This window comes from Colossoma macropomum, unplaced genomic scaffold (genome assembly GCF_904425465.1).
Source record: "Colossoma macropomum unplaced genomic scaffold, Colossoma_macropomum, whole genome shotgun sequence".
Taxonomy (NCBI): Eukaryota; Metazoa; Chordata; class Actinopteri; order Characiformes; family Serrasalmidae; genus Colossoma; species Colossoma macropomum.
In genome coordinates, this window is record NW_023494807.1 from 26,366,785 (window position 1) to 26,380,280 (window position 13,496).

A 13,496-nucleotide genomic window follows, 5' to 3' on the forward strand; every position below is an offset into this window, starting at 1 on the left:
AAGAACACATTTAAGAAAAACTTAAGAAGATATTAGAGAATGAGGTCCATTTGGTTTCTTATTGGAGTTCTATTTATCTAAAGAAGAACATAGGGTTTCTTGTGGTGTTCTGTTGATCTAAAGAAGAACATACTGTTCCACTTTGGGGTTCTGTTGATCTAAAGAAGATCATAAGATTCCTTATTTGGGTTGTATTGATGTAACAAAGAACATAGTGTTTCTTATTTTGGTTCTATTGATTTAAAGAGGAACATGAGGTTTTTTATCATGGTTCTACTGACTTGTTGAGGAACACAGAATTTCTAATTGGGGTTCTGTTGATCTAATGAAGAATATTGGGGTTCTTATTGGGGTTTTATTGATCTAAAGAAGAACATGGTTTCTTTTCGTAGAACATAGTGGACCTATTTTTATAAGGAATCTATTGATCTATAGACCAACATTGGGTTTCTCATAGGAGTCCCATTGATCTAAAGAAGAACACAGGGTTTCTTATTGGGGTTCAAGAGCAAATAACACATTCAGTCTCATCTTGTCTGAAAGCTGTTGGTCTGTCAGCTACTGGCAGCTCTTTTCGAAGTCTACGCTCTGTTTATGAATGCCGTCATGCATATTTCATGACAAAGCCCTTAAAACTGACACAAGATCTGCTGCAGATTGACGGTCCGGAGTCTGAACACATTAACATAACTGAAAAAGTTTGATTTTCAGCCAGTCATTGCTGAGAGGGTTTACATCCATGTTTTATTCAAGACTTTAAAATGTCCAAGTCAAAAACGACAAGGGGGCCTGCTCTGCCAATCCTGTCCTGACTTAGACGTACATATAGCTATATTCTTTAATTACCCAAAACAAAGGCTTCTATAATACCATAACACCATGATCTATGGAGTTCTCTTACACTGAGGGCTTCAACACTATCAGAGGAGAATGCTAATCACTATGGTAAGCATTAGTTGACAAAGAAGATTAGTCATTGATGTTGGTTATGAAAAAAGTATATTAATTATTTACTTATGAACAATTTATACATCTATGAAAAGATCTTTAATGATCTATATCTATGTTCATGATATACAGTCATTCTGACAGATTGCGGTGCACTAAAGGAAGCATGGGGTGATTTGATGGACTAAAACTCTCAATGTAATTTAGTGGTTTATCACATTTGGAATTCAAAAACTCTTCACAAAATTTCTGCTTTCCAGCTAAAAGGTACAAAGAAAGGAAATAAAAATTGAAATTCTGAACTCATCATCTCATATTCATCTTTTGATCTCAAATCCAAATGCCTTCAGTGTTTAGCAAAAACAAAAGAATTGGCCTTGTCATTCCAGTAGTTTCAGTGGAGACTGTATGTCAATACCTCAGTGAAATATGCCAAAAATCCACCAAAATATAAATAAATATGGCAGTAACTGAGGTAAATATGTCAGTGGCCGAGTGAAATATGGCAGTAACTGAGCTAAATATGCCGGTGGCCGGGTGAAATATGGCAGTAACTGAGCTAAATATGCCGGTGGCCCGGTGAAATATGGCAGTAACTGAGCTAAATATGCCAGTGGTTGAGTGAAATATGGCAGTAACTGCGGTAAATATGCCAGTGGTTGAGTGAAATATGGCAGTAACTGAGGTAAATATGCCAGTGGTTGAGTGAAATATGGCAGTAACTGAGATAAATATGTCAGTGGCTGAGAGAAATATGGCAGTAACTGAGGTAGATATGCTAGTGGTTGAGTGAAACATGGCAGTAACTGAGCTAAATATGTCGGTGGCCGAGTGAAATATGGCAGTAACTGAGGTAAATATGTCGGTGGCCGAGTGAAATATGGCAGTGGCCGAGCGAAATATGGCAGTAACTGAGGTAAATATGTCGGTGGCCGAGTGAAATATGGCAGTGGCCGAGCGAAATATGGCAGTAACTGAGCTAAATATGTCGGTGGCCGAGTGAAATATGGCAGTAACTGAGGTAAATATGCGAGTAGCTGAGTGGAATATGGCAGTAACTGAGGTAAATATGCCAGTGACCTTGAAAAAGGTGGTGTGAATTAAAGCGAATGTAACGTTACCATATCCAGGTCAGTAGTCCACTCTGTTTGAGAGATTGTACGGATCCAAGCTGTCAATAAGGCTTATTTTATCACTGTGTCTTTAGTTTATTAAGATACCTGCCCATTTCATTTGATTCAATTTTATGCAAAATACAATAAAACAGCAATCTCTTTAAGCTCTTGTGCTATATATTTGCAGCATGTAAACAAAGAACGAACCCTTCCAGTATGGTGGAACGATCACATAGTGCAGCACAACATGATGTTGCCCAATACTGCACTTCAAGCATTAACCTACATGAGCTCCAACTTGACTGAGGCACAGAAATAGTGAGTAATCAAGCAAATAACATTTTCATTTTTTTATTCATTGAAGCTAATTCTCATATGGGAGGCCTATTAAAATATATATATATATATATATATATATATATATATATATATATATATATATATATATATATATATATGATATGCATAAGATGCTACTTATGCCATGGACTCCATCCCTTCAGGACCAGAACTGAAGACCTTTAATGTAAGCAAACTGCAGTGTTTTGGCACTGGTTAGCGATATTGGAGCATTCTGGACTCGTTAACAACTTCGTCTCAGATTATGCCAACAGTTTGAAATACCGTGCCTTGAAAATGAACAGCCAATCGGCAAAGCTTGTGGGACAGTTGTTTGGGTTGACAGCAAAGCTGTTAATATGACCAAGCATATCTTGCAGCTAGCACGGCCTTAGCTCTGCTCATTTGGCCGTCCTTGTATATCCACACTACTTTTTCATAAAACAGGTGGTGTGTTCACAGCTCTAGCAATATATATTAACACTAACGGGAGAAAACCTCCTTGGAAGAGTCTCCTGGACGACCAACACCTTTATGGCTTCAGATATAATAAAGTGCTGTGAAGTGAAAAAGTTGCTTCTTGTTTTCAGAGGCTTGCTTGGAGCACTGCTGCGCATCTGAAGATGCCATGTGACTCATAATCGCTGCTGATCGTCCAATCACACTGAGTAAGCCGCGGCGCGTGCCAGCTGGAGAGGACGAGATCGGCCACAAGTGATCATTGACTCAGAGGGTGTGTTTGTGTGTGTGCTTGTGGGTGTAGGTTTAAAACTGTGAGTGCTCACGAGCCGCTTATGCAATATTTTGTAACACCACTTTCCTCCCAGATGATTTGATGCTACATTGTACTGCATTTGACAGATGTCAATAAAATAAATAAACAGACATCGAGAATAAATAGAATTATGAAATAATACCTTTGCCAGTGCTCACTGAGTTTTAACATTAGTGTACTGTGTGTGCTCTACACCCTTAAAGATGGTTATACAGTGGTGCTTGAAAGTTTGTGAACCCTGTAGAATTTTCTACATTTCTGCATATTTCTGCATTTGACCTAAAACTTCACCATATTTTCACACAAATCCTAATAGTAGATAAAGAGAACCAAATTAAACAAATGACCCATGTTCTCCAGAGTTTCAGCTCACGGACAGACGTCCTGACATTTTCCTTTAGAATTTGCTGGTATAATTCAGAGTTCATTGTTCATTCAATGATGACAAGCCGTCCTGGCCCAGATGCAGCAAAACTGGCCTAAACCATGACACTACCACCACTATGTTTCACAGACGGGATAAGGTTTTTATGCTGGGAAGCAGTTTTTTCCTTTCTCCAAACATAACGCTTCTCATTGAAACCCAAAAGATCTATTTTGGTCTCATCTGTCCACAAAACATTGTTCCATTAGCCATGGACTATTACACACCTTGCTCTTGGTGTGATCTTTGTTGGTTGACCACTCCTGGGGAGCGTAACAATGTTCTTGAATTTCCTCCATTTGTACACAATCTGTCTGACTGTGGAACTCTTTCATAATGGTTTTGTAACCTTCTCCATCCTGATGGGCACCAACAGCTCTTCTTCTGAGGTCCTCAGGAATCTCCCTTGTTTGTGCCATGATACACTTTCACAAACATGTGTTGTGAAGATCAGAATGTAATAGATCCCTATTCTTTAAATAGATCTCTGTTCTTTAAATAAAACAGGGTGGTCACTCACACCTGATTGCCATCCCATTGATTGAAAACACCGGACTCTAATTTCACCTTCAAATTATCTGCTAATCCTAAAGGTACTTACATACTTTTGCCACTCACACAAACATTGGGCAATTTCCCTCAATAAATAAATGACCAAGTCTAATATTTTTGTCTCATTTGTTTCATTTGGTTCTCATGATGTACTTTTAGGACGTGTGTGAAAATTTGATGAAGTTTTAGTTCAAATTCATGCAGAAATATAGAAAATTCTAAAGGGTTCACAAACTTTCAAGCACCACTGTATACAACATGGGCTTGCTGTATATGGTTCTTTGTACAAAAACCCTTCATTTATTCACTTTCTAGTCAAAATGGCCATCAAGTACCAGTTATTCATTGTTCAGGAGATTTTTCTGAGATTTGATCTGACAATCCACTCGCATAAAGAAAGGAGAACATTGAAAATATTGAGAATAAAGAATACATGAGGCTTACATAGCTACCAAGTAATGAAGGCATCTTGCAAAATGCAGGTCTAAATCATTACACATTTGCAAAACTCCTTAGGTTGTTCAGTAATAGACTTGCCTATGTGGTTTCAGACCAGAGTTGAGAAGAATACTTTGAAAATACTTATGATGACTTAATACTGAATCAGAATGGCTGTGAATTGTGATTGAATGGCACATATTTAATTTTAATAACGTGAATTAAGTATAACATGTTTAAATATGTCCAAAGCAGATTTAATAAACTGTTTTAACATCTTTTGCATTTTTTCTGCAGCCCCCATTTTCAGGAACACTAAAGTGGTATACCTCTTGATAAGGCTCCCTTTATCTGACAACTGTGTCCCACCTCCTTTAAAACCCACTTTTTCAAATGATTAAATATAAATTTGATAATACATATACTGTCAAAAGCATATTGTGCCACTTTTGCTAAACTCAGCACATTACAAAATTAAAATTAAATTAATAAATGTTTTCTGTAAACAATTTGCCATATCTTAATGACAAAATCTTGCAAAAGTGGTATAAAGTTTCCAGATACAAATTTCAATTGCTGTAATAAATATTGGCACAAACCTTGCAACTCAAAAAGATAACTTGATTTCATAATGGCAGTACACATCTGGGGACAACTTCTTCAACTTTTGGTGCTAGACTGCAAAGAAATCTGCCGCTAACAAGCATACACCCCACTAAAGCCCACCCCCAAACTCAACTAGGTACTTTTGATGTAAGGAGTACAGTTGTTAACACAAGCAAAACAGGCTGGCTAGCAAAATGCTATCATTAGCAAATGGAAATGTATATAATTATAAGAAGTCATGTTTATTATTTACCTCATGTAATGTGTTCTGCACAGATGTACCTTCACGCTTAATATGAGTTTTGAGGCGGACTGCAGCCATGTTACGTCCAACAACAAGCTTGTTGTCCATCAGAAAATGCTGGCAAGCTCAACATCACTCCCTACTTTCAGCTCCTTCATGAGCCACCTGTTTCAATACCGGTTTTAAGATGACCTTGTCCACGTGGCCTCATCATGGAATCCCTGATGCCATCTTAAGGGCCTTTCGATTACTTTTAGCTCAAGTGAAGTTTATTACATGAGCCCTCTGAGAGGTGAGAAATCCAGTGACCACAAATATCTACGTCAGCAGCAGAACTTGCCCACAAATCATTGCGAACCCACATATTTCCCTTTTCAAACCTAAAAATAACGGTGGACAAAGCTGCTTATAAGCTGTAGCAAAAAATACTTTAAAATGCTTTGCTTTTCAAAACCATAACATATTTAATTTGCCTAGTTTTAGGTTGCAAACTTTTCCGTTTGTTACACATGACTGTTGAAACAACTTCATCACTTTCCTCTGCTAGCCATGCTAAAGGCTACAAGGCTAACCAAAAAAGGGCACCACACCAAAGTGTACAGTCAGACACAGCAATTATTCTCAAATTTCATGTTGTGTTCAAACGTCCTGAAGTTGCAAAGTTTGCACAGAGAGCTGATTAGCACACTGAGGCTAACATAGTTGAGTAAGTGCTCTCCGTTTGAACAATCTGCTCCTCACTGTCCCCTCATCTGCTTCTGCAGCGAGTGGCCAATGGTGTAACACAGGTTTGGTGCACTTACGAATGGAGTTGAAGTTGGCGAGGGCATGTTAAAAAAGTGCTGAAATGGGATCTAGGCGTTGGATTGGTTAAGAAATTTCACACTCAGTTTGTTCCCACGCTAAAAAGTCTACATTCCCACCAACATTTAGCCCAAACTTTCTCATAGGTGTCCCCAGATCTTCTTTATACATAACTATTTTCCAACCTGTGTTTATCCCTCGCGAGTAAACAGGCTGTTTTTGTTACCTTTAAAACTGGCAAATGTAAAAGAGCTCTGTTCTGATGGGTTGTTTGGCATTGGGCCTCATTTAAGAAGCAAACCAGGCTGAAACACTTATAACTTCACCCCTTCCAAGTCTCCTGAGACAACAGTAGCAGAAAGACCCAGTAGATGGCTGAACAAACCTGAAACAAAACTGTTTTTTTCTTAAAATCAGCTCATCAGAAAATGTGTGTTTAGGCTTGAAATAGTCAAAAGCCCAAAATTTTGCTGTAGGGGTGAATGAGTCCCCATTCCTTCTCACCAAAACCACATGACCACATTATATAAACATATTTCTCTCACTTCATGAATGCTCTCTGCTTCAGTATGAATGGGCAGAGCTACACTACTGTAAGCTGAATAGGTGGATTTACACCGATCAGGCATAACATTATGACCACCTCCTTGTTTCTATGCTCATTGTCCATTTTATCAGCTCCACTTACTATATAGGTGCACTTTGTAGTTCTACAATTACAGACTGTAGTCCATCTGTTTCTCTGCATACTTTGTTAGCCCCCTTTTACCCTGTTCTTCAGTGGTCAGGACCTCCATGGACCCTCACAGAGCAGGTACTATTTGGGTGGTGGATCATTCTCAGCACCGCAGTAAGGTCCATGGGGGTCCTGACCACTGGACTACAGTCTGTAATTAACATTAAACATTAACCATTAACTGCTGTAGAGAGTTTATATTAACAGGAGTGTGTTTTTCTTAATACAGTTCATTCAGTTTGTTTATTCACCAACACTAGTCATGCAGCCTTTCTCACACTCAAGCTGTCAGCCAAACATGAGCTCGGTCTCTCTCTCTCTCTCTCTCTCTCTCTCTCTCTCTCTCTCTTTCCCTCTCTCTCTCTCTCTCTCTCTCTCTCTCTCTCTCTCTCTCTCTCTCTCTCTCTATCTCCCAATCTCTCTCCCCCTATCTATCTCCCAATCTCTCTCTCTCCCTCTCTCTCTCTCTCGCTCTTTTTATCAGTTCGGTTCAATTAATAGCATCTTACTGGCATTTGTGTTATAAAATGGGAATTTATAAAGACCTTATGAGATTAGAAAGTTAACACTGTAGATTCTGTAATGGAAACTGTAACTTTTAGCACTGTTGTTAACTTTCCCTCTATTTCTCTCTCTCCATTTAATTCAGTTACAATGTACAGTACCTCACTGGTTTGGCAAATAATACAAGTATAATTAACCAGTACATTTTAAGCTGTGTAGTAAAGTCTGTTATTTATGTAGTGCTTTTTATTACAGGCGTTGTCACAAAGCAGCTGTACAGAAAAATCCAGGTCCAAGCCCCCATGAGTCCCCACCAATGGTGACAGTGGCAAGGAAAAACTCCCTAAGAGCAAGAGGAGGAAACCTTGAGAGGAACCAAGACTCAGAAGGGGAACCCGACATCGGATAGCAAACAGTAACAAAGGAGCAATTTGGATACAGAAAAAGGTTAGAATAAATTAATTTGAGTCTGTGCAGCAGCAGCATCAACAGGAGGGTTAGTTCATGCAGGTGAGGTTTGCCCAGCGTTGTACAGCAAGAAGCTCCACGGTGGTCTAACAGGTCCAGGAGACGGGCGAGCAGTGGGCACCCGATCGAGACAGATGAAGGAATTGCTCGGCAAAGAAACACACAGACAGTTAGTTCTGTGAAGAGAGACTGATTACAGTATACAGTGTAACAGAGCGCAGCAGAGACGCCAGCATAATTGTTATGAAAACAGTTAAAGGTAAAATCAACCAATTTTTCAAAATTCATAATCAACTTGTTAAAATATGGACAACGTCATGCGGAGTGGTTTAATGTGAAATGCTCTGTTCTAGAAAAACTTACCAATTCAAAAGTGTTCAGTGTGGTGAATTACTGAAGAGTTTAATGCCTTGAAAAGGTCCCCTTACAGAAAGATATTATATGAGATGGTTATGAATACACTGCCTGATGCCTGTGACACTGTTTTACGATTGCTTTGAGATGGTTTTGGCCTAAAATGCATTGTTTTAAACAATATATTCATAGCAGAGGTACCTGCAGAATGTTGTAAGGCAAAATAGTCCCCAAAGAAAACTTTTTTTCAGATGTATCAATGTTTTACCATCATCAACATTACATATAAAAACGTACAAGTAGCTTCACTGGAGGTTTTAAATAATAAATAAAAATATTTGTGTTGTAGACACTGTGACCCCTGGTTCCTATCCCCACCACTGTAAAGAAATCTGATTCTCTACAATTAAACATTCCCATCAAACCACTCTGAATGACTTTCTTTACGTCTCAACCACAGAATTAAGCAAAAATTTTGAAACATAGGTGGAATTCTCCTTTTAGAGTGTACATTTCTATTTCTTTCCTTTTCTCTCCTCTCTGTCCCTATCTCTCTCTCACTCTCTCTCTCTCTCCCTCCATCTCCATCTCCATCTCTCTCTCTCTCTCTCTCTCTCTCTCTCTCTCTCCCCTCCCCTCCTTCTTTCAGGTGGGATCACAGGGATGTACTCTTCTCTCCTACTTTCTTTTCTCGCGCTTCTCTTCAGCGCGCGTCTCCATCTCTCCAAAACCGCAGTGACCACGCGCACCAGCCTCACTCATTTATTCACTCACGCGCTCACTTTTGGACCTCAGTCTTTTCCACACACGCATACTCTCTCTCACACACACACACACTCCTGTGAGGCGAAGATTGCGCGCGAGACGACGACGAGGCGCGAGCCGGTCAGGCTGGGCGTGCGGGCGCGCGCGCTCGTGGCCGGCTTGCTGGGCGTCGTCATGGTGCTCGCGCTGGTAGTGCTGATCCCGGTGCTGGTGCGCGCGGCCGCCGGGTCAGCCGCGGGAGCGCGCTACGAGGCGCTGGGCGCGTGCAGGATGGTGTGCGAACCGTACGGTCACACGGGCAGCGAGCCTCCGGGCACAGCACTGCAACCGCCGCCCACCACGCTCATCCGCGGCGCAAAGGGCGAGCCCGGGCGCGCGGGCCGGACTGGACCCAGGGGGGAGCCAGGACCTCCCGGACCCCCGGGACCACCGGGAAAAACCGGGGAACCAGGACCTCCGGGGTTACCGGGACCACCGGGGGCGCGCGGGGTGACGGGTGTGATCAGCGCCGCCACGTACAGCACCGTGCCCAGAATCGCCTTTTACGCGGGACTCAAGAAGCAGCACGAGGGCTACGAGGTGCTCAAGTTCGATGATGTGGTCACAAACCTGGGCAACCACTACGACCCCGCCACGGGCAAGTTCACGTGCTCCATTCCGGGCATCTACTTCTTCGTCTATCACGTGCTCATGAGAGGAGGCGACGGCACGAGCATGTGGGCTGATCTGTGCAAAAACAACCAGGTAGGTGTTGGAATTACAGGTTTAAAGTCACTGACTTTATTAGAAACACCAACATTGTGCTTCCACTCACTGGCCACTTTATTAGAAACACCTACTTTGTGATTTATCCCACTGACCACTTTATTAGAAACACCTACTTTGTGATTTATCCCACTGACCACTTTATTAGAAACACCAACATTGTGCTTCCACTCACTGGCCACTTTATTAGAAACACCAACATTGTGCTTCCACTCACTGGCCACTTTATTAGAAACACCTACTTTGTGATTTATCCCACTGACCACTTTATTAGAAACACCTGCCTTATATTTCCACTTATTAGCCACTTTATTAGAAACACCTGCATTGTATTTCCACTTTATTAGAAACACCAACCTTGTAATTCCAATCGCTGGCCACTTTATTAGAAACACTTATCTAAACGGACCCATTTTTATAAATAAGGTGTGAGTTTAAAGAAACTTCACGTAATGCAGAAGTTTTAAAATTTATTTTTAAAGTGTGTCCCATTCACCATCTTTTTGCTCTTCATCAATGGACACTTTCTGACCACCACACAAATTAGCAGCCGTCCTGTGGTCAGAAACTGACCATTGACGAAGAGCAAGAGGATGACTAACACAAACTGCACCAACAGATGGGCTACAGTCTCGCTGTACACCAGCAAGATGGAGCTACAAGGTGGGGGTTTTCAGTGAAGTACAGAGTGCGGCTTATTATTATTTTGGCTCCAAACAGCAAAATCATGTATTGAATGAACTCCAACATAGATGAACTGTTGACTGAAGTCCTACAGTGTTTATCTGTATGTTTGTCTCCAGGTGGACAAATATGAAAATAAGGGTTCATAAATGGTTATTGGCTTGGATCTGCAGTTGCAGACAAAAAAATCATGGGTATAGCTCCTTAAAAGTATAGGCTCCTTAAAAGTTCTTCATATTTGCTCATTTGCCACTATAACATCTTTTTTTTTAAAAAACATCCACGTAAAGGTTCTTTAGGCTACCAAACATTGTGCTTCTTTAGTATCATTTAAAAGAACCCTCTGGTTTTGAGATGTTACTTCAGTGCTGTAGATCAGAGATCTTCAGATCCTGACAGTTAATCCAGTTTCCAGTCCTGGATTTTGTAATTACTGGTAGGTGTAACAGTAGATGAGCGTTAGTTAACTACCAGTATTTAAAAACCAGGACTGGAAACTGGATTCTGCTGTGTGTTTATGAAACACTGCAGACTTTGCTGTCCATGGTCCTGAAAAATAACCACAGGCATACAAACCCTCAGTTTAGTTCTGTTCACTTCCTAAGTGAGTGCTTATTTTTGCAGGTGCGGGCGAGCGCCATCGCACAGGACGCAGACCAAAACTACGACTACGCCAGCAACAGCGTTGTGCTGCACTTGGAGCCTGGAGATGAGATCTACATCAAGCTGGACGGAGGCAAGGCACATGGAGGCAACAGCAACAAATATAGCACGTTCTCAGGTTTCATGCTTTATGCCGATTAGTGCACACCAAGACCTTCTGCATGCACGAATGGACAGATGGATAGAGGTCAGGTGCTGATGCTTAACTCTTCACCCAGAGACGTTAAACAGGCTACGTGTGAAATGACGAGACAAAGAATTCACTCAAATTGTTACCATCACTAAAGTTGGACAAGAGGGTCACAGTGTCTGTAACAACTTTGTGAGCTCCACCATATTTCATGAACACTGACGTGGAGCCAAAAGTGATCAGCAGTTGGAAGCAGTAACCCGCATGTGACCCCCACCGGTTAGATTTTAGACAAATCACTGTGACGTTTAAAAAAAAAAAAAAAGGCTAAAGAATTATCTGCCATGCTGTGTTTGTTGTTGACCAGGCTTGAGTCTGCTGTGTCCACTCCATCTAAAACATTCTTTCAGCTCAGATCCTGGGAAAACTCTGTTTATTAACAGTTAGAGCAATTATCAACCTGTCATTAAGACGTTTCAATGATGGCTGGTTACAGTGCTGCACCTCTGATAGGCTTTGTTTTTATAAACGTCATGAATTTTATTATGTCGGACAGACAATGTAAAATAAAAGCATCTTCCTGTTACAAACTGCCCTCCGCTCTGATATGCTTTTGTTCATTTGCACAGTCTTATGTGAGTAATGAAGCATTGCATCACTGTCGTAACAAAACCTGGCGTCTCTGATATGGTCATGTTGTACGCAAAGAAGTAAATGTTCTGAAAGGAGAATTCCACCAGTTTTCAAAATTGAGATGTAAATAGTCATTAAAAGTGGGTACATGTCAAATGCTGCATAGCAGAGAAATGTACTGACCCTGATGTCTTTACAGTGGCGGTGATAGGAACCAGGGGTCATAATGTGTACAACACAAATGAAACCATTTTATTTACTATCCAAAATCACCAGCAAACCTACACATGCCTTATGAGTTTTCATATGTAATGATGATGGTGATGGTATAATAGCGATAAATGTGAAAAAAACAATGGACTCTTTTGCCTTACAACACCATATATATGTACACTGATCAGGCATAACATTATGACCACCTCCTTGTTACTTACTATATAGGTGCACTTTGTAGTTCTACAATTACAGACTGTTCTCTGCATACTTTGTTAGCACCCTTTTACCCTGTTCTTCAGTGGTCAGGACCCCCATGGACCCTCACAGAGCAGGTACTATTTGGGTGGTGGATCATTCTCAGCACTGCAGTAACACTGACATGGTGGTGGTGTGTTAGTGAGTGTTGTGCTGATACGAGTGGATCAGACACAGCAGTGCTGCTATTAGACACTCCTACGTTGTCAGTCCACCTTGTAGATGTAAAGTCAGAGACGATAGCTCATCTGCTGCTGCACAGTTTGTGTTGGTCATCCTCTAGTCCTTCTTCAGTGGTCACAGGACGCTGTTGGCTGGATATTTTTGCTTGGTGGACTATTCTCAGTCCAGCAGTGACACTGTGGTGTTTAAAAACCCCAGCAGCACTGCTGTGTGTGATCCACTCAACACACACTAACACACCACCACCACCACATCAGTGTTACTGCAGTGCTGAGAATGATCCACCACCCAAATAGTACCTGCTCTGTGAGGGTCCATGGGGGTCCTGACCACTGAAGAACAGGGTAAAAGGGGGCTAACAAAGTATGCAGAGAAACAGATGGACTTCAGTATACACACACATTTGAGTGAATGAATGATTTGGGCCAAAACCTTATTAAGCATTAAACTCTTCAGGCGTCTGGTTCCTATCACCACCATTGTGAGCAATTCTAACTAAGTAGGTTTCTCTACATCTGAGCACTTCACATCAAACCACTCTGAATATCTATATTTGCATTTCAACTATTTAACTTAGAATTTGAAGAATTGGTGGAATTCCCCTTTAACATTAAAGGGCCCATTACGTGGAAAACCAAATTTCACTCACTTTTCAAAAACAAAATCGTGTAAGTTCAAATTGAGGTGGGGCTGGGGGTCCTGAACACCCTATAAGAACAAAGGAACCCCAAATAAGCATTACTAATCTGTTGTGTAGCAAATACTACATTTATGCCAGATTTGTACACACTTCAGTTTCTCCCCTGTAGAGGATATGATAACTTATCACTTACATGCAATTTGACCGGGGGTGTTCAAATTTTTGCATATGACTGTAAATAGGCCTCAGAAAGGG

General features: G+C 41.0%; 1 protein-coding gene across 1 annotated transcript; it reads left to right on the plus strand.

The window, feature by feature from the left end:
- Positions 1-9,234: 9,234 nt before the first annotated feature.
- c1ql3b (complement component 1, q subcomponent-like 3b) lies at positions 9,235-11,908 on the plus strand. The gene is made up of 2 exons (XM_036556269.1): positions 9,235-9,816; positions 11,146-11,908. Exons 1-2 carry the CDS (start codon positions 9,247-9,249, stop codon positions 11,323-11,325), a joined length of 750 nt encoding a protein of 249 aa, XP_036412162.1. The 5' UTR covers positions 9,235-9,246; the 3' UTR covers positions 11,326-11,908.
- Positions 11,909-13,496: the final 1,588 nt, after the last annotated feature.

Excerpts from the sequence above, each read along its gene's own strand:
- c1ql3b (XM_036556269.1), top strand. The coding sequence starts at position 9,247 with ATGGTGCTCGCGCTGGTAGTGCTGATCCCGGTGCTGGTGCGCGCGGCC. Across the intron at positions 9,817-11,145 it reads ATCTGTGCAAAAACAACCAG|GTGCGGGCGAGCGCCATCGC; the intron begins GTAGGTGTTGGA and ends TTATTTTTGCAG.